This window comes from Acanthaster planci, linkage group LG12, assembly GCF_054643075.1.
Source record: "Acanthaster planci isolate LZ-2023a linkage group LG12, COTS_SCS, whole genome shotgun sequence".
Taxonomy (NCBI): Eukaryota; Metazoa; Echinodermata; class Asteroidea; order Valvatida; family Acanthasteridae; genus Acanthaster; species Acanthaster planci.
Window position 1 is genome coordinate 6365642 of NC_141788.1, and position 26230 is coordinate 6391871.

General features: G+C 38.8%; 2 protein-coding genes across 7 annotated transcripts in view; both read right to left on the reverse strand.

Annotated features, from left to right (window-relative positions):
* ap3d1 (adaptor related protein complex 3 subunit delta 1) overlaps nt 1-13292 on the reverse strand; it is a 30996-nt gene extending 17704 nt beyond the window's left edge. For 3 of the 6 annotated variants that reach the window (XM_087144083.1, XM_022232139.2, XM_087144081.1), the window contains exons 1-11: nt 13012-13291; nt 11157-11252; nt 9216-9377; nt 7823-7930; nt 5766-5831; nt 5553-5616; nt 5149-5288; nt 4559-4632; nt 3487-3536; nt 1738-1787; nt 378-426 (exon numbers count right to left, since the gene is read on the reverse strand). In XM_087144083.1, the coding sequence (XP_087000209.1) occupies nt 378-426; nt 1738-1787; nt 3487-3536; nt 4559-4632; nt 5149-5288; nt 5553-5616; nt 5766-5831; nt 7823-7930; nt 9216-9377; nt 11157-11252; nt 13012-13107 (955 nt within the window). In that variant the 5' untranslated portion in view covers nt 13108-13291. Of the gene's footprint in view, nt 1-377; nt 427-1737; nt 1788-3486; nt 3537-4558; nt 4633-5148; nt 5289-5552; nt 5617-5765; nt 5832-7822; nt 7931-8621; nt 8730-9215; nt 9378-11156; nt 11253-13011 lie in introns of all 6 variants that reach the window. The other 3 variants (XM_087144082.1, XM_087144084.1, XM_022232141.2) reach the window with 3 other exon arrangements.
* Nucleotides 13293-14328: 1036 nt separating this feature from the next.
* Nucleotides 14329-22520, reverse strand: LOC110977766 (cytokine receptor-like factor 1). Its single transcript, XM_022232189.2, has 13 exons — nt 22333-22520; nt 20698-20884; nt 20291-20414; nt 19838-19995; nt 19564-19687; nt 19018-19187; nt 18608-18768; nt 18307-18481; nt 18078-18169; nt 17529-17658; nt 17161-17259; nt 16531-16675; nt 14329-15964 (listed from the first exon to the last, which is right to left on the reverse strand). The coding sequence occupies exons 2-13, from the start codon at nt 20786-20788 to the stop codon at nt 15697-15699; spliced, it is 1737 nt and encodes a 578-aa protein (XP_022087881.1). The 5' UTR covers nt 20789-20884; nt 22333-22520; the 3' UTR covers nt 14329-15696.
* Between the last annotated feature and the right edge of the window lie 3710 nt (nt 22521-26230).

Consider the following 26230-nt stretch of genomic DNA (forward strand, 5'->3'; position numbering starts at 1 on the left):
TACATGGCACAATAAAAGTCATTGTCACAAAACTTCAAATTCATCAACAGAGATCTTATGAGCAGAAGATTCCATATTCCATTTTTCTAAAGTATATCAAATATGATGCTGGAAACATTATTAACATTATTACTATCCAGAGTGTTGACAAACCTATCTGCATGGCTTTAATGGAGGTCTGTACAGGACTACTGGTGCATTAATAAACACAACTCTACCAAATATTACTGTTCATGCTACACACTTAGCTAAGAACATGATGCTTGATTTCTGATTACAACATACTTGACAACATATTTCTGGTTTATCCTATACTATGCATTCCCTAATAACGGCAGAAAAGGTTGACAGAACAGCACTCAGAGTTCAAGACTTACAATTCTGGTCCGAGTCCTCTATGAGAATACACAGCTTTTGAACACAGAGCTGTAGAACGAAAAGAATCAATGCATATGTACATGTACATGCTGATGATGTCATGAAATTTAAGTATTATGGAACAGCCAAATTGAAATGTTTTCAGAATAAAAATTGCTCAAAAGAATTTATGAACTTTTTCTTTTGATAATTTTTCCAGAATTTGCAACATTTCAAACTTGAATAGTTCATGAGGAGTTATGGGAATATTACAGGGTCACTAAGTAACAAAAATTAGGCTTAATTGTTAGCTCCAGGTGGTCTCACAATGCTGCAACATAGTTTCAATGTGTAAGATGGTCCAAGTAGTTTAGAGTATAAGGACCCCCACCATCTTCATCTTGTTGATTCCTCAAATCAACTATCATGTAATTTATTGATTGTATACTTACATGCACAAATATGACTGATAACCAAGTGGTGTCATCAACAGAAACTGGTAACAAAATGCTTTATGATGGTGTGTGATGTTGTTAGCAATGGTGATGAAGCAAGCTTATGCAATTAGTCAAAACTATGTACCTCAATCTGACCATTTGTCACAGCAATATTTACTTATTTTGTAAAGTAGCCAGTTACGTACAAAGATGTGATCCAAAATCCAGCAACCATACAGTCTTTACCTGTCAGTGGTTATGTCTGTCCAGGCTGTATAGTACATTTCATATACAAGCTTCTACGCAGAAAAATGTTGCTTAGAAGAAATGATTTAAGAGTAATTACGATATTTTCAACGAAGAAAGTGGCACTCAGCGGTGTGGGTTATTCTGTTTCTTTTACCAGCAAAGTTCTGCTTATTAGCAATGATCTGAATCATTTCTATTTAGCACACATCCTTTGACCAATTCCCAGCAAGTGCAGGCTACCCCAAAGCATCTATCATTGTCATGCATACCTACATGCATTTGAATATCAGAGAAAGGACCTCAGATTTATCAAGATACTCCATCAATTCATTAACACCTGACTTGAGCCAGCTTGAAAAAGCGAACATACATGTAAACTTTGTAGCACCCATCAACTGTGGCCTGTTCTACAGAAACAGCTTCTACATATACTCAGTGGCTTCTATTACATTCTAAAGAATTTTGCCAATTTTTAACTAAAGACACATTAATTTCAACCGGAATGCTATGATGTTAAACTTTCGTGCAAATCATGAATAAGTTTGCTGCTTCTGTGCAAATGGAAATGAAGAACCGCAAACCAGAACAAACAATACTCCAGCAAACAAAAATGGCCCCTAGAATCTTGCTAACAGCAACAAGAGAAGCCATGGGTCAAAGTTCAGCAAGTTAATGCAAAAAGGTGTGTGTATACCTGTATTGATGCTGAGTGGTCAGGCATTCCTGAAGATAACGAAATCAAAACTGTAAGTTAAAAAAGAAAAGGAAGAAAACAGAAACAAAATTGGAAAAACGGGAGAGAATGGGGAGAGAGAAAAAGAGAGCAGCATTCAGTTGGATGGTAAAATGGAACCCCACGTTGTCAAAAGCATGGATAGACTGTGATCAGACACCTTGCCAACATAAATCAGTGTTCCCATCAGTCTGGTTAAGGGTTGAGAAAAAGGAGGGATATAAGGACCCAACACCTGTCCTTTGGATATGAGGACCCAACACCTGTCCTTTAATTGGTGTAAATTGCCTGTCTCCTGGTGACTGTGCAACCACTCTCTCCATCTCGGGAGGAAATCCCTTCAATCCACACTCCGTACATTTTAACTGGAATGCATTCGTGAACAAAACCATTAAGTGGAAGTACATAACAGTCTCACACAGAACTGGTCATGCAAAACCTGGTAACTTCATTGTTCAGAATCCTCAAGGCGTCATTTACAGTGAGGATAGTGTGAAGACAGGTACCAGGCACACATTATGTTAAATTCTATTGGTTGTAACCATGCACATGCAACTGCTGCCATGCCATAACTGGTTAACATACAAAACATACACACAACACTCATGAATGGCAAGACCTAAGACATCACTGTGAGATGTTACTGTCCAACTCGTAATGATATCCTGTATACAGAAACTAGTAGAAAGAGTTAACAATGAAAAGCCTATTTCTGGTATGAACACACATTTTAAGGAACACATATCCCTCGTAACTACATGCATTAAGGAGTGAATAAAGGAGTCAACAATCTAGGCACAACACAGAAAACGAGAATGGACCCAAGGGCAGATACAAGGAGGGGGCCAATGGGAGCCAGGATTCTGGCCCCCCTCACATAAAATTGAACCATCTTTTAAATAATGAAACTTAACTGCTCTTCTCTCCAAAACCGAATACGTGTAGCCTCACCCATTAAACAGGTCATATAGAAGGTTACATGTGCATGAAAAAATTAACAGCTTTTGGCTCATCCCACAAAAAAAAAACCAAACTAGTTTCCCCCCCCCAAAAAAAATGTTGGTAAAGGATCTGCCCTTGAGTGAGCCAGGTTGGATTGGTGGAGCATGCGTAGTCAAGCAAGAATACTGTGCATGATGAGAACACTGATTATACACAAGGTGTCTATGAACAAGCACACAAGTGGTGGAAAAAAAGTTCTTGAAAGTAATCATGCTACTCTTAACACATCTCTAAGGTTCCTCTTTACATCTAATAGGTAATGGGAATACATTCCAGTCAGTCAATGTAACATCTGCCAGATGGTATGACATAATATTTAAATTCTCCATTCCATACAAGAAAACAGAAGGAATAGAAGACCGATCACACCTGGCAACAATTGACTTCCAATTCCTAACACAACAAACTTAAAACATTATCTCTACCATGAACTTAGACCAGGCACACACCATTTGCCTGACAAATTACAAGATCATTTTGACTCCCAGTTTACAATTAATGTAAGAATCCCGTTTCCAAATTTTGGAAAAATCTCCTAACTGGAGGTAAATCTATGGTGTGCAAAAACCTTCAACGCATTTGTGAGCTTCAAATATATGGATATACTGCTCCTTTTTTTGTAAGAACTCTTATCTCTTTTGTGTAATTTCCACAAGTACGTAAAACAGAGTTAAATTCAAAAAAGGTTTTCAAATCTTGTTGCCTTACCTGAAATGACAGTGTTGATGCATTCATAGAGCAGCGACATAGCCGATGTACTGTAAATAAAACAAATTTGTATGTATCCAGTGACGACAATTCCTAAACACAATTCATTTCAAAATCACACAGAAATCAAATGTGTGTAGATACATGTACAAGTATTTGCCAAAAAATGTACTAATCAGTAAACTCAAGGTAGGTTAACAATGACTATGAATTACAGTGAAATCTTGATAAGTCGGAAATTCAGGGGAATGGATGAAAAGTTCAAGTTATCCGACGTTCAAGTTATCGAAAGTTACATGCTTCAGTGCACATGCAACCTTACTGCCTTACGGTACTTGGCCTGCAAGCTGAGTCATACATGAAGTGGATTTTTGGCTATCCCTACCGTGCAAGTTTTCCTCAAACATCATCATTAAACATACTTTTATGTGGTACATTAATAGACAATAAACCAATTAAGTTATGTACCGGTACCTGTGTCTACGTCTTGAGAATTCATTGCTTTGCTTGATCATAACGCAGCGAGGGCCAGTCGGTCAGGATTTCCGTGCTGGGTCACGTGATACATGTACAAAGCGCTTGAGGGTGCATCATTCGTGCCTGATTTAGGCTGCATCCGAATCTCTTGTCTAGAGCTAGGTCTTGGTATTCACTCCATTGGAAATGCATGGAGACGCGCAGACAATAGACCTAGCCGTAGCTCTGAAAGCCCGTTTCGGACACGGCTGCGGTTGATGCCCACCCAGTGCTTGTCGACGTGACAATGGCAGCCTGTGTGAACGTGCTCGGCTCATCAAACAAAAGCAGTGCACGTGACAGTAATGACTCATAATGAAGGCAAGCTTTCTTTCATCACTTTTTATTCATCATTCTTCAGTATTCTTTTTTTTAATTTACATACCAAAACTTCGAGATAAGCGGCTTTAGTGGTATTGACGTTTCGAGTTACGGATAGTTTATTGTACATAAAGGCCTATTCTTTTGTCGGGAATACACAAAGATTTTACTGTATGTATCAATTTGGACTGGTTCTTAGCTTAAAAGGGTTAATGTTAGGAGTAATTTTTCTAACCTGTGAATGAGATTGGTGAGAGGTTCCAGTAACTTCTTGCCTAGTCTTGGCTCCAGAGGTGTCAAAGCTCCAAACTGAACATAACACAAAAAGTAAACTTTACATTTGTATTACGACAAACAACTTCTTTGGACACACCAAATCTCTTCATCATCTCCTTATCATCATCAACTCATCATCTTCTTGTACTATGCAGAAACCTAAACAGGAGTCTACTCTCACATGCAGGCACAAGGTGTAGACAGAACTTAACGTAGGCATAAAAAGGACAATCTGTGCAAGTAAAATACAAGTTGTATTTTCAGGATTATCTAAAGGTGGCACATGTTTACTCTTGACTTGAAAATATCCAGGATTGGTGACTCAACAACTTACTGGGAAGAGTGTTCAACAGGTGGATGGTGTCTGGGACGGAGCCCTTCAGTAAGGTTGTATGATATCGATGAGTTTGAGTAAATCATTGTAAGATTGGAGATGGCTCTTCAGTGTTCAAGAGACTCCCAAACTGGGTTACTCATCATTTGAAATTTAACTCTAACAACACGTCAAGTTCTAAGAACCCCTTTCTTGCTGTTCTCACAACTACGTACCAGTTTAATGATCTTGATCAACATCCAGTTGTTTGTGGAGCTGGTCATGAGCTTGAAGAACAGTGGTGCCAATGACAGATAATTCTTGGGGTTCTTTCTTGCCAGCTCACATATGACATTGACAGCAGCAGACTGGACACCTGTCAGTCAATTAAATGGACCACTTTTAACAACTGTTACTAAATTTGTCATTCACTGCCCTCATGTGCATACTTATTCCATCAATATATTCAAATTTTTCACTGAGGGTGACTATTAAAAGTACACACAAAAGGCTCTCTCTGCAAAATACACAACTGCCAAGTAAATGGACTGGCCACTTATTGTTATGCTTATAGTGCTATGCAAGGTGTTTATTTTCTGTGGGTGAATTTTTTCCCCTACGAAGTAACTGAATCACATGCCTGGATCTGGGTCCTCCAGTTTGTCCTTTAACCGTGGGAAGGCTGGCCGCAGAGCTTCAGGGAACTGTCAGAAACAACAAAAACAGATGTGGGAAATAAATTCAGTAAAATGCAAACAGATTAATGGGCTAATTTTATTTAGTGGTCAATAGAGGCAAAACATTCTTCTGATTCACATTTGGCAAAAACTGGTAAAATAGAATCCTGTGTTACCTTGAGGAATATTTTATACATAAGAAGCACTGCTTTTTTCCTGATGTACGGTCTTGTGGAAGCCATCTGAAATTACAAAAGATTAAATACCATTCAGTAACAAGTCTTGAATTGTCTTTGGTCAGGCTTGAATTATTTGACTACAGCTCGCAATATACATGTATGTACTTTTGTGTGATCACTGGAAATAGTCAAGTAATGTAGATAAAGTGACAGAAACTCTCCACTGATCATGAATATTCACTATTTAACCATGAAGATTCAACACAAATAAGTGAAGATTTTGATAAGCTCTTGCATCTCCAGTGGATGAGATGCATCAAAATCAAATCTTAAGGAAAAAAGCACGATCCTTGAAGATGTGTTTCATAATCTTGTTGACCGCAAGTGTTTAACTCTCATATATTCTTGAACAAGCAAACTGTCAAAGGTATCACTCAATAAAATAGTGACAGATAACAATCAAACAAAAGTCTTAACATGTGAGGATTGAAAAATTTGTACTGATCACAATACAACACACAGCCATAACCCAAGAGTTGTCTTGAAATGAGAAACTGGTCAGCTAGCTACATTTTGTACATGTGCATGAGTAATGCACTGTGCCAATTTCCAATTCAGGATGATGTAAAGTGAGCCTACATGTATGTGGCTTTTCTCTTCAGCGAATTAAGTGACAGCATTTACCCAAGTTGATGAGGTAGAGTTTTCTGGATCATCAATTTGTTGATTCAGGCAACTTGGATTCAATTCTAAGGTCAATTTCTTGCTGTTATTGGCTTGGTGTTTTCAGCCAAACTTATCCCCAATTCACAATTTCAAGAACAACCCAGCCTGATTACCCACAAGAACTAACTAACTAAAAAAAAAGACAAATCAGTGAATACATTTTAAGTGAATAAGAAAATGCAAAATACCTAGATCTATTCTATGGCTTTGCTGACACACAAAAAGAGCTTCTGAACTAGGGGGTATTTAATTAGAAGTGCTCATTTCTACTGTGAGCCACAAGAACAATGACTAATGGTGCATACTGTAAATGTTGCATGACAGTCACATGTACAGTTATTTTCGAAATATAAGGTGCAGCTTATACGTTGATTTTGCCCGTGAAAATGGTCGGAGCGGCTTGTAATCTGGGCGGCTTATATGCTGAGCTTTGAGGAATAAACTTGAGATTCAGGTGTACAAACACTAATCTGTTTTTGAAAAGTTTTTGAAAAGTTTGCATCCTTCGGGAAGTATCTGTCAAACACCACGCAAATCGCGGTCATGAATCTGTTCGTTCTTCCTGTTGTCAGTTGAGTTTATTGTTTGTGAAACTTTCACGTCTACCACATCTATAAGAATTTTGTCCTTTATGCAACCATTTTTGTGATTTTTTAGTACCTTATAACGTTCTCCAGGTAATCCACTTGCAAGGAGGAACATTTTTTTCTGCATTTACTCAGTCGCGGGAATATTTTATCATGCAACACTACCATTCCGCCGCCATCACCTCTAGAGGGCGCGCAGGAGCGATGGGCGGACAAAAGATTTATCTGCGTTAAATAATAGCGTAGAGGTCACAAATGCCTTGTTGATTTATAATAAACAATGGAGCATCTGACGATATTCTTACTTTGACATAGAAGAAAACGTTTGGTACCCGTTCCATTTTGGCGAGTCATTGCGGTAGTCTTTCATGTTGCAACGATCTACCGACGCACGTGATGGTGCGCCTTATACCATAGTGCGCCTTACACGCTAAGTTTTGAATCTAAATCTGAAGATTTTTTAGCCGGGCGCCTTATATTCCGAAAATTACGGTACAGTAAACTGTACATACTTTGAAGCAAGACTCAATACAGGGTTTGAACATGCCAGCAGAATGTTCAATCCTACGCTTAGTACAAATTCCTAAGCCACACTGATCCAAAAACAGGCAATATATGGAACAGACTAGCGTAGTAACTTCTTTTGTAGTAAGCACAGCCATGAATTTGTAGTAGGTTGTGGAGGATATACATGTAACTAAACCAAATAAATGAAACAAACGGAGCAAACACTAGACTTACCAAACTCATGAGGTCGTTGGCCAAATCTCGGGCCAGGTCAGGGGACGTGAAACATGCAAGACCATTCATGGCCACGCTAGCATCATACTGGTTGGTACTGTTAATGTCCTACTCAGGAACAAACCCCCCCAGAAAACACCAAGACCACCGTCAGTGGGTGTCAGGTGGCAACAGCAGTGGTTGGTGATGTTGAGTGGGCCAGTTGGTTGGTAGGGCCAAACAATGTTGAAGGCAGAAGGGTTCAGGGGAAACGTGACCATGAAGTTGGAGAGATCAAAACCAAAACAAAAGAAAAACGAAAGACTACTGAAAGATACATGTACAAGAGCCACATAGCCAAGAATTAACACAGAGTGACTACCAATGAAAGTGCTGAAGGAATGATGGTTTAAATTGGTGGGTCAGGAATGAAGCAACAAATATCATGTGAGAAGTTCATCCTGTAAGATTGTCAAATGAAGAACTGAGTTACATAATAGAACCTGCTTTACGTTCCAAGAAAGCTTGACAAAACAAAAGAATTGGTATCCAAGTATTGGAAGTGTTCACATCAACCATCACAATTTTGCATTCAGTTTATGTCAAGTATCCAACAAAACAAGGATCACTTAATTTTTGTTGTTACATTCCTCACACATCAAACAAATCTACTGAAGACACAAGTGGTAAACAGGTTAGCATTTTGACAAGGTGTACATAAATTTGCCAGGGGTGGACAGAAAAGGAGTCTCAAAAAATCTACATGTATACATGTACAAACCAACATCCGGAACTTTGACCCATTGACCTCTGAACTTACCAGACCCATTATGTCATTGGCCAGGTCACTGGCCATTTCGGAGGTCAAGAAACACGACAGACTGCTGAGTGCACAACCGGTGTCGTACATTTGTTTGCTGCCAAGATCCTGTGGAAATCACTCATTAGGAAACTAACTTGTACCACGAATATGCAAGGTTTTGACCTTGAACCTGTCAATGCCAGGTACAGTATTAATGTCATAATACTAGGAGCAAAAACCTGTAAGCGACATTTTAGTTAGTATGCACAGCAGAATCTACTGTCTGAAATATAGGCATTCCAATACCTAATGGCTTGATGAATTCAATATCTCGGTTTACAGTTATTATGTAAAGAGGTTGAGGGCCCCGACATTAATTTCGTTTTTAGCAAAGAATATGACATAATCAAATCACAGCTACCGGGGAAGCTTCACAGAGTCAAGTGAAGTCAATTAGGTATACTGTCCCTGTTCTTTGCCTTGGTAGCGGGTTACCAATCCCTGAAACTTGTTATGCAAGATACATGTACATGTATGTCCAATAAAACACAGTCCCCTACAAGAGTAGAAAAACCTGCCAATGAAGATCTCTATTCTTCCTCAGTGACTAACCTTTCTAATCATGTTTGTAGTGAGCATGAGTACATCAGTCCCCTCATGGAAGCACTGTGATGCAGCTAGGTAGCCAATTCTCTTGAAGGTAAACTTTGAGGAACTCATGACCTCTATGATGTTGAATGCTGCCCAACTGATGTCATAACCAAGCATTTGTAACTGTAGGAAGAGAAGACATTCAAGTTGGCAAAGTTGCAAAAAAACAGAAAATACATGTACCGAAGATTTTTGCGAGAATTATGCCTGAATCCTCCCAAATCATTCCCTGCAAAAGAAACACTCATTGGAGCAATCATCCCAATTTACATGTAATACAATGATGCCTGGGTTCATATTACTCAGTTCCCAAACAATTTCCTCAAAACCTTTATTTTGAAGGTCATCTACACCTATCTCTACGGTCAGTATCATCATGGTTCAGAATTTCAGTATCGCAACAATATTTTATGAATTCAGGAAGTGCCCATCAGGTTTTGCAATGACTCTTTTTATACCTCACCAAATGCTCACATCCTTCTTTTTCACCAAGTGATTATGCTCATGTTCACTTCCTTCATTCACTGTATTCCCTTTGACCTTCATTAAAACATGTGGGCTAATTACCATTTTAAAAATTGTTTTAGTAGTCACAGGGACTTGTTATGCAATATTTTTCTCACTTTCATGAATTTCCCATGTCTCAATTATTCTACATACATGTACATGTAGTTCAGAATCACATTTCAACTACAATTAGTCTCTCTAAAGAAGTAGTAGATAACATACAGATACAAGTTCAAAGTGAAAAACTCTCACAAATTCAAGGCCTATCCATATCACATCATTATGCAAAACATGAAAAATAACATTTAAGGAATCTCCAGAAATAAACCTCAGCAACCAGGCACATTGAACCTTTGCACCAATCACTTGAGACAGACTAAAGCACTGCAGTTGCATGTGTGCAAAAAAATCATTGATCAAATTCACTTGCCTATACATATACGTGGTATCTAACTGTCCACCTACTATATATTCGCAACATACAGAAACTGCCTACATGTGCGTCAATCAATGAAATATAATTATTTAGAGCCAGGACATGCCCTGTATTTGCATAGTGTCCACAAACCCCCTTTGTAATATTCCACCCATATGTACATGTATGTGTATACATGTACACATAGATCAGGGTCCTCCAGATATCAAGTCATGAAAACAGTGACGTTCTTTAATTCAATGCAAATTGTTTAATTGGATAGAATTATGCAAACAATGTACATGTACATGTGTATACATGTATGTGTTATAATCCAAGCCTTATTGTTCTGCATACGTATACTGCAATTATTTAGCACAGTATAGGCCAGCTAGTTTCATGCATTATTGCACATGTACTATGTCGTCACTGTTAATTTTCTTTCTGTTTAAATTACGTAAAGGTATTAGTCCTTGGTTAATGCTGTAAATGTACATACACACAGACAATATTCATACAGAATCAAATTAAACACTGAGATTCAGCATTCTCATTTTTACCAACATCGGCTAAGCTGTCATGTGCAGTGTCATACACTTTTGTTCACAAAACAAGACAATGGTCAACAAATGTTAATCTACTTGTTTAAAACTCTGTTATAATAAGAAATGCTGTTGGTGTTTCCTGAATTAATACATTTTACTAATGATGTCTTCCCACATACATGTACATGACATATTTCATGGAAGTACCCAGGTTTGTAGATGATTTCCATGCATTGTTCAAGAAGCATGAAGATGTCTTTGTCCATTTTAAATGGACAATAGATTACACATGAAAGACAAAAAACAGATGAAGACATTAAAATAAAATTTGCCTCAATAATGACTGAAAGTAGCACCATCTTTTACTGAATGTTCAAGCAAAGAAACTGGAAATACCATAAGACAACAAAGGCATGTTTTCAAAAAAGAACTTACATAATAGAGTTTGGACACTGCATTTGCTTTGACTGCGATGTTCTCCTGCCTCAGCTCTTGTTTGATGTCGTCGATACACGATGCTATGTACTTGGCCTACAGGGTGGGGAAAAAGACTCTTACATGTAGTTAGCATTCAAGCAACTGACAAGAAAGAAGATGTGAATAAATGGCATCAGTGTCACAGTCTGAAAGAAATCATGTGAATGTCTACCAGCCAGCCAGCGTACATGTTCATAGTCCACACTATATGGATATTATGGCTAAGTATAGTTCAAAGATCAGAGGATTTTGACCATTTACGTTTTTCAAGCCTCATCAGGGCACCAGACGGCAGGTATATTGTACTTGAATGTCGAAAATCAATTACAAATGCACCTGTGCTTGGGCACAAGATCTCACTACAGAGCTAATATTGGTAACCTTTTGAAACTCAAAAACATCATTTCATTTCATTTATTATTTCGCAGGACAGAGAAGAATAATTACATACAGTATAGACATAAAGAAGACAAAGTTAAAAATATAACATCAAACCTTAAAAAGTCTATTAAGACCCAAACACCAAAACAGTTGCATGCCCCTGCGCGATTACTAAAAAGTGAACTAAATCACTATCAAGTAGTTCTCCAATAACAAACATTTTAGGAGACTCTCTTTAAAACACATAATCCAAGGGCGAAGAGAGTAACATACTGCACATACACATAAACACCAAAATTTCTCTCCTTATCCAGATCTAATAAGTTAGACTGCCGAGCAGCATACAGAAACATGTATCTTTCTCCAAAAAAAATGGACAAGGAAAAAGAAACAAATCAGCCAGAAAGGAATTATACAAGCATGGACAAACTTAGAAATTCAATGATGTGCCATCATTTTATCCTGAAGCAAGTACATGTACATGTATATGCCCAGCAGTTCAACGATGTTTCGATTTTTGAGGGTGAGATATTTTATTGGCAAACGCTGGATGTACATCATGTATGCGTTCATGTTGTAGGCAGTAGTCAGCGGTCATGCTAATTTAACATCAACAAGTATCAACAAACATAACCCTGACATACATTGTAAGTAGCATCAAAGTATCAACAACCTGAAAATACCCTCTACAGATTTAAAAGTGGTTTTATCATATTTTAGAGACTCTAACACTTGCCATTGTGTAAAAGAAACACTGAATTTGCTTCCAGATTCTAGCCAAAAAACAAAAATCCTTTGTGGGCATGGGGCCCCATCCTTTTTTCCACACAAAAAAAAGATGGCGGCCAGTCAAACAGCACAAACAGGCCCGATTTTGTCACTCAAACTTCAACACTCAGATATCATTTTAGATAGATATAATACACTGAATTTGATATGTAGGAGCCTCATTAAATTGTAAATAAAAAATCTTTGCATAAAACATGTTTGAATCACTTGTTGGTGCTGAATAGCATGACCATAGCATGGACATACATGTACATGGTGGTGTAGCATGACCCATGGTCAGTGGTGGTCTAGCTGGTACCCCACTCAATCCTTGTCAAGTAATACTAGTACTTATAGTAGTAGGGCATAGGATATCTGAGTAGCCAGGTCTACAAGTAGTCCTACAAATCATTGATGCAAATATGCATTTTATCACTTTTTGGTGGCTGGGTAACTTACTGATAAACTAAATTGTACTGTGTGTGTAGGCCTAACGGAAAATTTGTGTGAAGTAAGGCCTAGTGTCAGAATGAAGCAGTCGTTCTCAAATCTATCTCCCAAAAACACTTTAGTCAAGGCGGGAGTCAATATTTTAAACAAGAATTTTTAAACTAACGACACGAAACGTATAGGTCTAGGCCTACTTCAATTTTGATCCACCCACCTCATTATCCTTGTTACTGCGAATCCCTCGCACCAAATCTTGCAAGTTCTTGTCGAAAACGCGCTCCAAACTCCCCTTCACCTTTTTAAGAGCCATGTCAGCTGGGACGTTTGGGGGTTGCCTATCTCAAAGAAGGTAAAGAAATCAATGTCAAGGCAAAAAAAACGGCAAGATCCGCCAAAATTCAGCTGAAACAAGTGTCCATTCGAGTTAAATTACATTCCATTCCAGCATCATTGGTTAACACACGAAACGTCCCCAGCAGGGGAACAATATGGCGGTGCCAATGTGTCATGTGATCAAATAAGCCCGACACGTCAATGGTTCGTCGGTACTCTGTTCAACTGGGCAAACAATATTGAATAAATATGGATGGCGTGGAGCCAGCGTAAAATCTAATCAGAAAATTCAGAGGTCCGACTGCAAACTTTTCAGAATAGCCTGTTTATCTATTTTATTTTATGGATTTCGTCGTTTTTTAGGCTAAAAATAAACATTGAAATTCATTCACTAATCTTTATCAGCTACAGTGTACTGTTCTCTGTTGATTCGAACACGAAGACTGGATATAGACCAGACTCCCATGGGAGAATAAGGCTTGTCGGGCTGTCGTGTTTTATTTATTTATTTTTTCACTTTTTTGACTCCCTCACCGGGTGGCAGAAAAGCTCCTCGATAAAGTGCCCTGATTTTAATGTGTTTCCTTAAGGGCCAAAACTTATTTCGAGAGATTTCCCCCGAAAAGTTTGCCCTTACCGGTGACTTTCGGAGTGGTTCTCAAACTGTTCACAAAACCGACATATACATGTAAATAATGGTATGCCTATAAATAGGCGTACAAGAGTGACATTCAAACCTACCGCTTTCTGTTATCCGATTCTTCCGACTTCTTTTTCCTTTTTCGCTTGGTTTTTTTTTCTGTTTAATTGGTGAATACAAATTACATTTGCAAGGATGTTTAGTTTGTACCCATGGAGTAAACATAGCTGTGATCAAATAGCGCCCTCAATGCAAATGATCAATGGGAGGAGACAATTTCACCCTTGCCATAGGTCATTACAGGCAAAGGAATGAAATTTAGCACAGGTTCAGGTCCACAAACTGTGAAGTAAGCCCGTAAACATAGATATCTAAACAAGATTTGCGAATGCTGGCGTTTTATGGACAAAAACTGAAATCTTCTTTACCTTATCATCTGATGGGACGAGTGCACATCATTCGTTAATTGAAGAACCTCCTCTCCATTTCCAAAACATTTTCAAAAACTTGAGAAAAATGCATCGTAACATAAGATATCAACTTTTCACATCACATGAATAACGTATGAAAATTAAGTTTTATTATCATTTTGTTCAATTCTACATGCTTAACTATTATACACAGAGGGGAACCATGCAGGTTACTTTGAACCTCCGTTTAGCATGTTCAACTTCTTATTTACAATTAAAACAGGTATTTACGTATAATGAATGAGGTATGGGTCAGGTATGGTTAGGTTAAATTTGCAAACATACGGCGGCTGTACAAATAGACTTATTTACATTCATAAAATAGGAATTTGGATAGAATAAGCGCTTACACCGAAGTTCTGTAACGAACACTTTAAGTTTGCAGCTAATAAGCCAAAATAGGTTCAGTGATTAAATCCCTGCATATTTGCAACACCGGACGAAAGACTTTCAACAATGATTACATTGCAACACAGGGTATACAAATAATATAAATTTATAATTTTCAGTAATTACAATTATTACATTATATAATAAGTAGACAATACACCCAGAGTAATATTTCACATTCACTACAAGTTCGAGTATCACGAACAGAATATACACCCTGTTGTCTTACTGTGGGTTTTAAACTTTCTTACAGGAGGCTATAAAGAGAGATATTCCTGGAAAGTCAAATGATAAAATAAAAATGGACAAAAACCGAAGGAAGAGAAATTTACCATTCGTCCTTGATCAAATGACTATTCCAAGCAAGATGGTTATATAAAAGATAAACATCTAATCAGTTTTCCCTTCGACATTACCCTGAGCAGAAGCACTGCCAATATGGTCGGGAGTGCTCAATTAGTTGGTAGCGATGCGACTGCAACGCTTGCGTTTCGTCGTTGTTCGTGAACCAGCAATGCGCATTTACTACCAAAGGAACCTCTGTGGCAAAGAAAATTGCGCCCTTTCCTGGGACAGCTCGGGACCCGAAGTCTGATGACCATCATTCACTATAAAAAGAAAAGCTTCCGAACCATTTCATTTGTTGAAAGTATTCTTTTTATATTGCCTTGAGCTTAACTTCTCCTTCCACCGTTTTTACGTCGTGTTACTAAAGAAACAATAATCTGTTTATAGGAGGGGTTTTAGTTTTTCCTGCGTGCACGGGCCCAAATCTAGAGCGTCTTTCCAAGCAGAGTAGAATGAAAATGACATCAGATCTCTTTCAAATTATCTTCAAGAGAAATGACAGTGTGGACAAATATTTTAATTACTGTTTATATAATAATATAACGCTATGAATTTGATGGAGATTACCACCTTATTTAGCAAGCAAGAAGTGAGGGCTAACCATCGCACATCCCTTTGGTATTCTTTTCGAAACAAAGCATCCCAAGAAGTTAATAGATATACCACTGTCTGCTGTGTTTTAATTGTCTTGGATGGATGTAAACAGTTGCTGTGGCAGTCACAAGAATGACGAAATTGCATCCAATTTGATCTCGTTTCCTGATGCTCCATCCTCTCCCATATCCATGAGAAGGTTGTGTAGCACTGAGATGAGTGTACGGAGTAACTCCATACGCGACCCGCCTCCCATGTGCTGTATGGGAGCATTTGACCAACCACTGTACCCCCTTGAGTTTTTCGCTTTGACTCGAAACTGATAAAGTCTATTAGGTTCAAGTCCGTTGATTGTGTATGAGGTCTGGGTACCATTTACTTCCACGGAATTACTGTGGGGCACAAAAGAAATTGAAAAGCAATTTTACCTCCAAAAATTTAACAGCGCTATGTAATAACTTCAAGCACAAATTTCAGAAGACCTAATCAACCATAAGTAATGCTATTTTGAGAGTAATTTGAACTGATTTCAAATGAATTCAGAGAATTTAGACTTCCTAAAAACTTTGAATTTCTCATACACTCTGATACTTTAATATCGAGGCCCATGGCTTTAAAAAGTGTAGTGGGCATGGATTATTGGAATCAGCAAGTTGCTGAAACGACATTATGCTCAAATACGTTTATTTACCTTGATTACCTTTTTATCTATGAATAAACATAATAGGGGTGATTCATAATAGCGCGCCTCCAAGAGTTTGCAACGTGTTGGGCCAATCACAATGCGCGAAATCTGTGCATTTGGAAATAGGGTCGAGAGATTTCGCGCATTGTGACTGGCCAACGCCATGCAAACTCTTGGAGGCGCGCTATTGTGAAACGCCCGTATTGGAGATCATTTAAAACGGTATTTTTTGCAATATCGATAAAATCTCTCTTGATAATCCCAAATTCTTACCTAGACGTTTCCCCCACAGTTCCTTTGTTCCATTGCACGTGATAGCCTCCGATGTAACCATTTGGTCTCGTTGGTCGTTGCCAGGTAACCAAGGCTGACGTTTCAGAGATATTTTGGACGCGTACATTTTCAGGTGGTCCAGGTTCTATCGAGAAAGAAAAACAAGCTCGGAATACGCTTACAACAACAAACCTTTCCCCGGGATTTTACAGCCATCATTTCAAACGGTTGTCTATTTTGTACGCTAATATCCTCAAATCAGTGCACAGTGACAAGCCCATGTCGAAACTTGAACTCTGAATTAACAGTGAGAGTGTAGAAAACTATCGCCCACGATGAATTTCTAAAGTGAACGCCCACTGATCATACGGTAGTAATTTACAAAACCACTTAATGATTTCGTTGATGCTTCTTTCCCTGTAGACTTATTTTCACTGCGAGGACAGATCAATGACCTGCATACTTTGATGTCATAGCTGAAATTTTAGTCGAGAAGGAAGTTAGTCGAAATCCGGTATACAAGTTACTGGCGACAATAACCGTGACGCATATACAGCAAACCCTGCATAAAAATCACGTATAAAGCTCTCACGAGGATCTTGGTCAAACTGTTTTACTTCAAAAAGTTACCTGAGGTTTTGTCGGCCAAAAAATAGCTTGCAATTGGACCCCGCCCAGCAGAGTTACACACGGCTAAATCTACATAGTACTCCTGGAATTTTTCCAAATCTGAAATTGAAAAAGTTACACCCAAATTACTGATGAATGACTGAACTCACTTGATATTAGTTTTGTTGTCTGTGTGTACTGGGATAGAATAATCATTTTTAGTTTGCTTCATGTATTTGGTCACTGACAAACGAATACGTGGGGTTTTTGTCTGACACGTACAACACAGATCTAACGATGTTTCATTCAGATCAATGCAAAAATATTCTGTCTAGGTGAGAGAGGACACGTGCGTCTTGAGTTAATTGCATTAATTTAGGTTAACTTACTTTCTAATAAAATCATTGTACCATTGGCCCTAACTGTTCTGACAACGCTGGAAGAACCGTTGGCTAACATCTGCCGCAAGTCAACGTCATAACCAAGGATTTTTCCTCGTCGATTCTCATGCGGAAGTTCCTGAGACAAAAATTAAAAATGATTGAAAAGATGAAAAAAATAACTATTTAATTGCCACTTGTGATAGATTTAAAGTATGTGCTCTGAAAAGTTTTTAAAAGCTAAAGCATACCTGACATGTACAAGGCTATTCGGAAACAGCTACTCGCGAGCGCAGTAGTCTGTCCTATCAGCGCAGCCGTACGCTGACTCGCGCGCTTTGTTCCCATAAGACCTTTGCCTTTTTGAAACACCAAAATGGCTCACTGTACCTATCATGTTCAAATAAAGTAGGCTTTAAATCAGTTCACGTGTTGTAATTGATTAAATATTACATCATTGAAGGAGTGTGCATAGATTGATGGCCGGAGGTTTTCATAGTAAAACATAAAATCGAAAATGTAAGTCTTATGTTGCTGTGATATGTAAGGATTACATACCTTCCATTGTAGAAATACGTCCCTCTGGTAAGCAGGGTCATTAATGCTGTCATACTCTTGGCCCTGAATTTCGGATACAGCTGCGTTCGGTGCTTTGGGAGGAAGAAGAAAACAAGAAAGCTATGGGTTACCACAATGCTTGCCAGGGAGGGCATTTCGCCTGTATCCCCAAATGAAAAAACCAAAGCAAGAGTTCGTAAAAATAAAAAACAAATCTTTATTGGCCTACCTGCCTCTGCCGTCCTTCGTCTGACTGGTTCCGACCACGCACTCCAAGAGTCGGCCGAATAACTCCCCAACGAGCGGCAAGAAACTCGAACAGTGTAGGGCGTGTGCGGGAGAAGGTTGCTAATGGTGTACAGACGCGGTTTCACGTAGGGTTCACCGTGGTTCACGTCAGGAATCTGAAATTTGTAATGTCATCAGTAAAAATGTGAGATCGGTGACTTCAGCTATCTTACTAGCTTCTTCCTGAAATGGTTGAACTATGCATTAATTGAAATCCAGCTAAGGAAAGAGAAATTACCAACCATTCGTGTGAACCCTCCATGGTCGGTGATGACCTCCAACCTATACTCTAGGAAATAAGCAAAGATCTGGTCATCCCATTCACTAGGAAATCCCCAGGTGACACGAAGCTCTTCCGACCCAAGAGTCTCGATTTCAACGTCAGTTGGCGGGTTGGGTATAGCTGGAGTCGGGAAAGAAAGACCATTTTGAAATTCAAACATTCAGGGGTTCATTTACAGTGTGGGGTAACAATAGAAGGCATTTTCATAATCATTATCTTTTTCGTCAAATTGTCGTCGTCAAAGCATCACAGTGTCGTTGCTTTGTTCTCATCTGAAGATTCATGATCCCTGTCATCCGTGATGATTTCCTTACCACCATCGTCACCATAGCTACCATAAATGTGACTGTCATCAATGCCCCAACCTACCTGCAGTTCCTGGGTTGAAGTGGATTTCTGACGAGGCTGATCCAAGATGGTTGGTTGAGGTGATGCGGATAAGTTGACTGTAACCATTATTGTGATTACGGGACACCACGCATGTATTTCTGCCTCGTCCCCCAAATTTCGGACAATCCTTCCAGTCACCAGACCCATAGCTGGTAAAAAAAAAACACACACAAAATAAACATTTATTGTGGCAAATTGTTTTTTTAGGGTTGCTTCAAAACGATACAATCTAACATTTTCAGGACACGAAGGTTACTGAGCAGAATCACTAAACAATTAAACAGCCAATTAAACCGACTAATTGAAACTCGGAAACTACACTTTGTAGAGTGGATTTTGAGCTAAATTTGTACAGCTTTTTTCAAAATCATCATAAAATACAAAAAGGACGAGCATCCTAAGAAATCCCATCCCATTTTTCAAATGCCGTACAAAGACAGCACGAGGATGACTATGTTTCATTGGTTCTGTTCACTTTGAACAATTCAACAAAATTAAGTTCACAAAATTAAAGAAGTTATTCACCGTTGCCTGTAACTGAATTTGAAGTGTGTTCGTAGGTTTGTTCTTGTTCCTTCAGCCCACTCACACCAAAAGTCTTGCATGTTAGAACTGTGACATCGGAGGCCTGTGGGCGGTGAGGGAGGCACTGCAACCGAAATGAAGGAATAAGATGATTCACGTTCCCAAAGGATCAAACATTTTAAGAGAGTCTACAATCTAATCTATTCATTTCATTAGAGTTACTTGGATGCAATAATTTCTGGTCGAGATATACATTCGATGACTAAGTACTTACTTCCAACTCGTAACATGGATCCTTGGTATCTCATAATTCTTCGGCCATCACTCTCGAAGGCGCAGAAATAAGATCCTGAGTCAGCAAATGTCACGTTACGCAAAGTGAGTCGCGAAATGTTATCTTCAACTTCATATCGCTCTCGTGGGATTAAATGGCTACAAAAAGGAGAAACATCTGGATGTCAGATATAAAATATGGAGAAGCTGGTAGCCCAACTGAAGACCTTTACTTTACTGTCGAAGCGGTTAACCCGTGCATCAGAGCATGACGTCTGTGACTTGTCGATGCAAGCTGTCGGGCTACATCTTCGACAGCAGGTGTAGTCTTTTGAATTCCAACTATACCACATGGAATTTAAGTGACTTAAGTGATGTGATCACAATCAGTTCAGGGGCTTAGCTCAGAAAATTCAAAGGCTAACTTTTCATTCTTATTTTTCACAAATCCTACCTGTATGATTTGTAGTACCAGACAATATCTGTGACAGTCTGCGTTGTAGCTGATGTGTTGAGGACGCAGCGAAAAGTGATGTTTGAGCCCGCTACAACTATGGGATCCATGGGCTTAATAGATGCTGAAAGGTTTAAAAGTGTTTCAATAATCATAACAAACCATTACAAACAGATCGTAAACAGGTATTAACGAAGTTCTGTAATTTTTCAGCTTCAGGAATAAAAATAATGAATGGGATCTATATCTTTGACAGAGGTACCCTCAGAAAGATAAATTTCAATTTCCCGCCCTAACAAAAACAAACAAAACACCAGCCAAACGAAGCAAACCAACTGTAAACACAGCTTTAAAAGCAAAAATGTTTCACACTTTCTTTTCAGTTTCGGAATAATATTCTCTCTTACCTGGAATACCTAAGACTGCATTTATTCTGCTGAGAATTATCGTCAGAACCAATGACTGAGCAACGACCAGCGTGCGTGGCCAGAGCGACATTTTCGGATAGGGTTGGGTGGCAAACTTGATGGAATGCAGTCAAGCATGAACTCAAACGGACGCGTTGAGGAAGGGGTATTCACCTGTTAGTCAAGACTGGAACAACAAATATAAAACATGACGACTTCTGCTTTCAATTCCGATTTTCTGTTTTGACAATAATTTTGGTTCAAGATTGTAGCCTAAGGCCTAGACTGAAGAAGTGTTCATGATTTAATAAACATTTCTCCCTGTATAATATATGACTTATTACTCATGATGCAGGGTCTCAATTGTTAACATCCCAGCTGAAATCTAATTTGTTACTGAAGGTGACTCGACGGAAATGTCGTACCTCTAATGCCAATTTAACATGCCAGCGTAACAAGTCATATCCTGTGAAGTATATTTGGTCACCATATTTCGTTTACAGAATCGCAGACGATTGAGAGACAGAATAAGTGACAGTTCTTAGAAATCCTGTTAAGGCGCCTTGACTTTTCAATATAGGCAACTAGTGCACCTTCCTTATAAAGGGAATTGGTTGTAGTTTCTAATTTATGAATGTGTGAGAGCCTATAGGCTGATTTTCCCTTGTTTTGCACTTAGCAACGTGACGTACAGGTTAATTCACGTCATCCTTGACAATAATCTTTAAACAATAGGCTAATGTTCCTTATCCTGGGAGTTACACACCCTTTGAAATCAGAAGACTTATCTTTTTTCAACTGTGATAAAAATCAGATATCATCGTTTAGTCTTTGAACCCTTCTCGCGTTAAAAATACATATTGACTCACTGACAAAAGCCGTGAGGTGTTAAGGCTATTCGATAAATGTAACGTACGTGTTCACACACTATAGTTGTGGCATCAAATTGTGCTGGATGTGTACATAGCTAAGCGCTGTCCCACCCCTCAACATTCTCAGGGTCAAAGAAAACAAAATAGGTCATCGAAGTTCCCACGAAAAGGAGATGAACCAATTAGTCATAGATGGGACAATAATGCGTAAAAAATAGAAATGAAAGCAGTGGTTTGCGTTGAAAATGAATTCTCACGAATTTTTAACAGCACAGATGCCATGGTAACGGCCACTTGCGAAATCATTGTAAGTCATTGATCAAACAAATTATAGAGGCGGATTAAGGGGGAATTTGTTAAAATTGTCAGTGCGGCAATGTCATGAATGTTCAAAGGACGAAACAGAATAAGATTAGTCAGGTTGTAAAAAACAGGATACGCTATGAAAAAGAAGGCTTACTATTGGCCACATCAGGTCGAAATATGCCATTTCAAAGAAAAGGCTATTTTGTAGAGATTGTGTTGTATCCCCATTGGGCCATTACGCACGCCTATGCAAACTCTCTGTTAAACACATTCAGATTGGTGTCATTTCAACCCATTTAGGCTTATGGCCCTATGTGCCATGTGCCTTTAAGCTCAGCAAATATTCAGCCTCATTCTGTAGTCAGTTTTGTTGCAGTTTATATTTTCGACGCTTCAATAATTTAATTCTAAAAGAAAACTCAAGAAAACTTGAAATTTAAAATAGAAATGAGCCTACCTGTAGATCAGAAGTGTGCTTGGCTGAGTGTTAGTCCAAACGTGGTGATGACTTTTGCCAGGACAAAACTGACCCAAAGTCTGACACTATCTACTTGATGTCTGAAAATCCTCCCAGCAATCTGATGGCTGATTGCACCATCCGTGCGGTAGGGCTGAGTTACAGCTCTGACAACCGATTCATGCGGAGAGCCACCTTATATACCGTCCATGCAAGGCTGTTACAATAGAATACCTGGTGACGTCACGCGTCAATAAAGTTCAGGAGGCCCTTTAATAGCTCAACGTCACGGAAGTAGGCACAGGCAGCTGGTATACGGCTCAATGTTCAAAAGCAGCGCATTACTGCAGTACAACTGAGCCAGCCAGCCTGAAGTATGGAATTTATTTTGTTGCCAGTGACTTTACCAGCTACTGCGATTGGCAAATATGCAAATTATACGGAGTAAGTTTTGTTTTGGGTGAATAGGGAAGAGGCCTAAGCAGTATTGCCGAAAGTAGCAATGTTCAAATTCTGAGAAAAGAAATCCCAAATATTCCTCTTGAGAGTTCAATAAAGGTTAAACACCTGAAGGTAGATGTGAACTCATCACCCCTTCACCAAGTTCCAATGACCCAAGGGTGGTTCCAGTCTCCTCCAAAAAGGGAGCAATTTAAATAATGAGAGAAAGGCGTTGTTAAAAACTGTCCTTTCTCTTCCTTTCACTGGCGTGCAAAAAGCCACAGAATATAGCCTGAACCCCCCCCCGAAAGGCCATAAAAGGTTCGTAAAATACGATATTTTTGGTTACCCAGAAAATTATACGCCAAACAAAACTTTGCTTGCCAATCATTGGCTTCGCAAAACTTCATAATACGGTAGTTTTCCTAGATTTCGATGGGTGAATTAAAATAGTTCATCAGAGTCAACACCACGACGACCCCCTAAAGACTGGAAATTGATTACAAATCACTAACTTCAAAGAAGTTTCCAAGTAAACCCGTAGCGCGGTTTCCGAATGCTGGCTCAACCTATACACTATCGGTTGTTACATATTTGTTCAAGGTGGGATTTTCTTCCATTTGGTGATGTATGTGCTCAAGGTGTAGGCCTACAAGCCAGGTATCACCTATAGCCTCGGCGTTATCACTGCACAGAACCGAAAGAGTTGGTCGGCAAACTTTTGTGGTTTCACTGGCACTCAACAATGGAACAGGGTAAACCACTTTGGGCATATGTTTCATTGGGAAAGACTGAGTATTTCAACCTCGCATACAATGTGCGAGACCACGTTTTGCAGCACAGGTCTTTACTTGTTCTTAATTTTGGGGGAAAAAAGAACAAATACACAAATACATGGAGGACGAGTTTTTTGTTGGCGTAAAAAGAGAATTACAGCAATTTTTTTCTTGTAATAGTGAAGGTCAAACTTTGGTCTTTACCTCTGATTCAGGGAGGGGATTGAAGGTCATCAAGTGTTCTTCTCTAAAACATACTATGAGGCACAATATACACGGGAAATATATTCATTGGATTGCACTCAGAAATATCTGCATTTTGAATATAGCTACAGAGTGAAGAATTCTTAGTAGTAATAGTACATCCAGTAATTCATCATTACGCGATCACACCTTTTTTTGGTTACCATGGATATGCAATCTCAAAACAAACATTTCGGTGAGTTCAATTGGTTTTATTCAACGTGTTCTAGTGCACCTAGTCTTAGCTGCAACCACAACAAAAGATTTGGCGGGTTTTGTGGCAACGTAACGAAAGTAAAACTGTAGTTCATGGAAACACTTTGATATTATTATTCATACGAGGTTACGCATTGATGATTTTGTCATAAAGTGCAAAAAAAGCAAAACAGCCTGAAGGACGACGGGCAAAAATACAACAGCCTCACGTTGAAAAGTGCACGTTCTCGTGTGAGAGAAATTCATGATTGAAATGTGTGTTATTTTAGAACTCCAAGTCCATCGTCCGTGTTCACATCCATAATGAGATGACATCGTTTCACAACAAGTCATGTCTTTCTGAGGAAAGTCGTCATGCGTGACTCTTGACAAACTACAGATGGAACAAATACAATGATTTGTTATACTACAAAAGGGCCTGTGGACATTTCTTCTTCCCTCTACGAACCTTTTTGTAATTTACACAATAATTGTTTAACCACACCAGTGAAGACCAAAGTAGTACGAGTGACACATAAATTACTACGAATGTGTATTATTAAATGGCTTCACAAGGTTACGGTCATTTTCACCGTCGCTAGTGACAAAGACTTCCTTGAATGTTGATAACAGTTCGCGCTGGTTTCTGCAAAGAAAGCCACGTACACAAAGTAACGCCTCCCATTAAGAACTTGTTAATTGTATAAGGATTCTTTTTGCTCGCAGGAACACGGTAAAGACAGAGTTTATACATTTCACCGTCTCCTGCTTGATTGACCATGCAGTTTTGTCACCGGTCTGATTGTTGTCGGTGAATATCATTCGGCGATATGATCCAAGAGAAAGAACAATTTTAATTATATTATTTTGAAGTGGGTACATTTTCATAAATCGCCAACATTAATTTTAAGTCAACATTTAGACCAACAAGAGGGCTCACATTGAGGCATATAAGTTTCATAATGACTGGCAATTTTGTTCCATTTCACAGAGGGGTACTGTTAAATTTCAGGCACGATTATTACCTAAATACCCGTTTTTCTAGTTGCAGCAAAGGCGACTCCAAAATCCCTCAATCGTACAGTGCATACTTCCAAATTATCAGTTTTAATCTTCAGCAATACTTGTATAATATGAGCTTTTATTTGCGCTCCAGATTTTCATTGTTATCTCTTCAGAACATTTTCATTTATCTGTGAAGTTTGATTCATCTACAGCTTCGACAAGCAGTCACAGCACTCATATTGTTGTGATGATCGTGGCACCCGATACTGATTACGGAAGGTATGAACAGGAGACCACGATGTTTATACTTTTCCCAACTAACTATGCACGAATCAGTTGATTTTCAGATTTAGCTACAGACACTGAACCGTTTTGTGTTGAAAACAGTACTATGCTGAGCTTACAGCAAAACGGATGATATTTTTGAAACATTCTGCACATGAAAGTTGTACACAAAATTTGCACTAGCAGTCGTTTGAATTTGGGCGTGGGTGTTACGTCGCAACGTCTATTCTTGAGCGTTTTTGTCATTTTGTAGACCTCTGGATCATATAGGCCTACTTTTCGAAGTCAGTCAGTTTTGATATTTTGAAACTGTGATTACTTCAGCCCAAAACAGAGCTAGGTGAGAACTGGCTCATATTTCCACTTTTGTAAAAAAAACTTTTCATTATGTAACAATACAAAAAGGAATCAGGATGGCGCAGAATGTTTCACCTCGCGGCAATTTGACACACACTCACTGTTTGACTGTCTCCATAGTGAACCGGTATTGTGGGTGGACGCCCATTTTCCATGAAAATATTCCTCATCCTGTTCCTTATTCGCTGTCATTTGGCGCAGCGCTGTAGATGCTGGGTAGGCCGTTAGGTTAAGGAATAATCAAAAACCACGCACGCAGCCTTCTGCAACACAAGACCAGATCTGGAACCATGCTTCCGCTAGATACCTCTTGTTGTTATTCAACTCATCTGCCAAGTCGGTTGCTATGGAGACACATCCTCACCCTATGAACATACATCCCACATCAAAGTCTGTAAAGGAAGCTACATTCACTATATCTTTGATTTTGTTTATAGCAGAAAGTTTGCTTTTCAAGGTTAGGGGACTGCATGTTTTCATGTAGCTTATCTGTAACTGTCCTTTTCTGTAGCTGCCTGAATGTGAAGAATAGATGACAATTTTCTACTAAAAAGTGCAAGAGCCGAGGAAAATTGTACATGTTGCTCAATCAATAT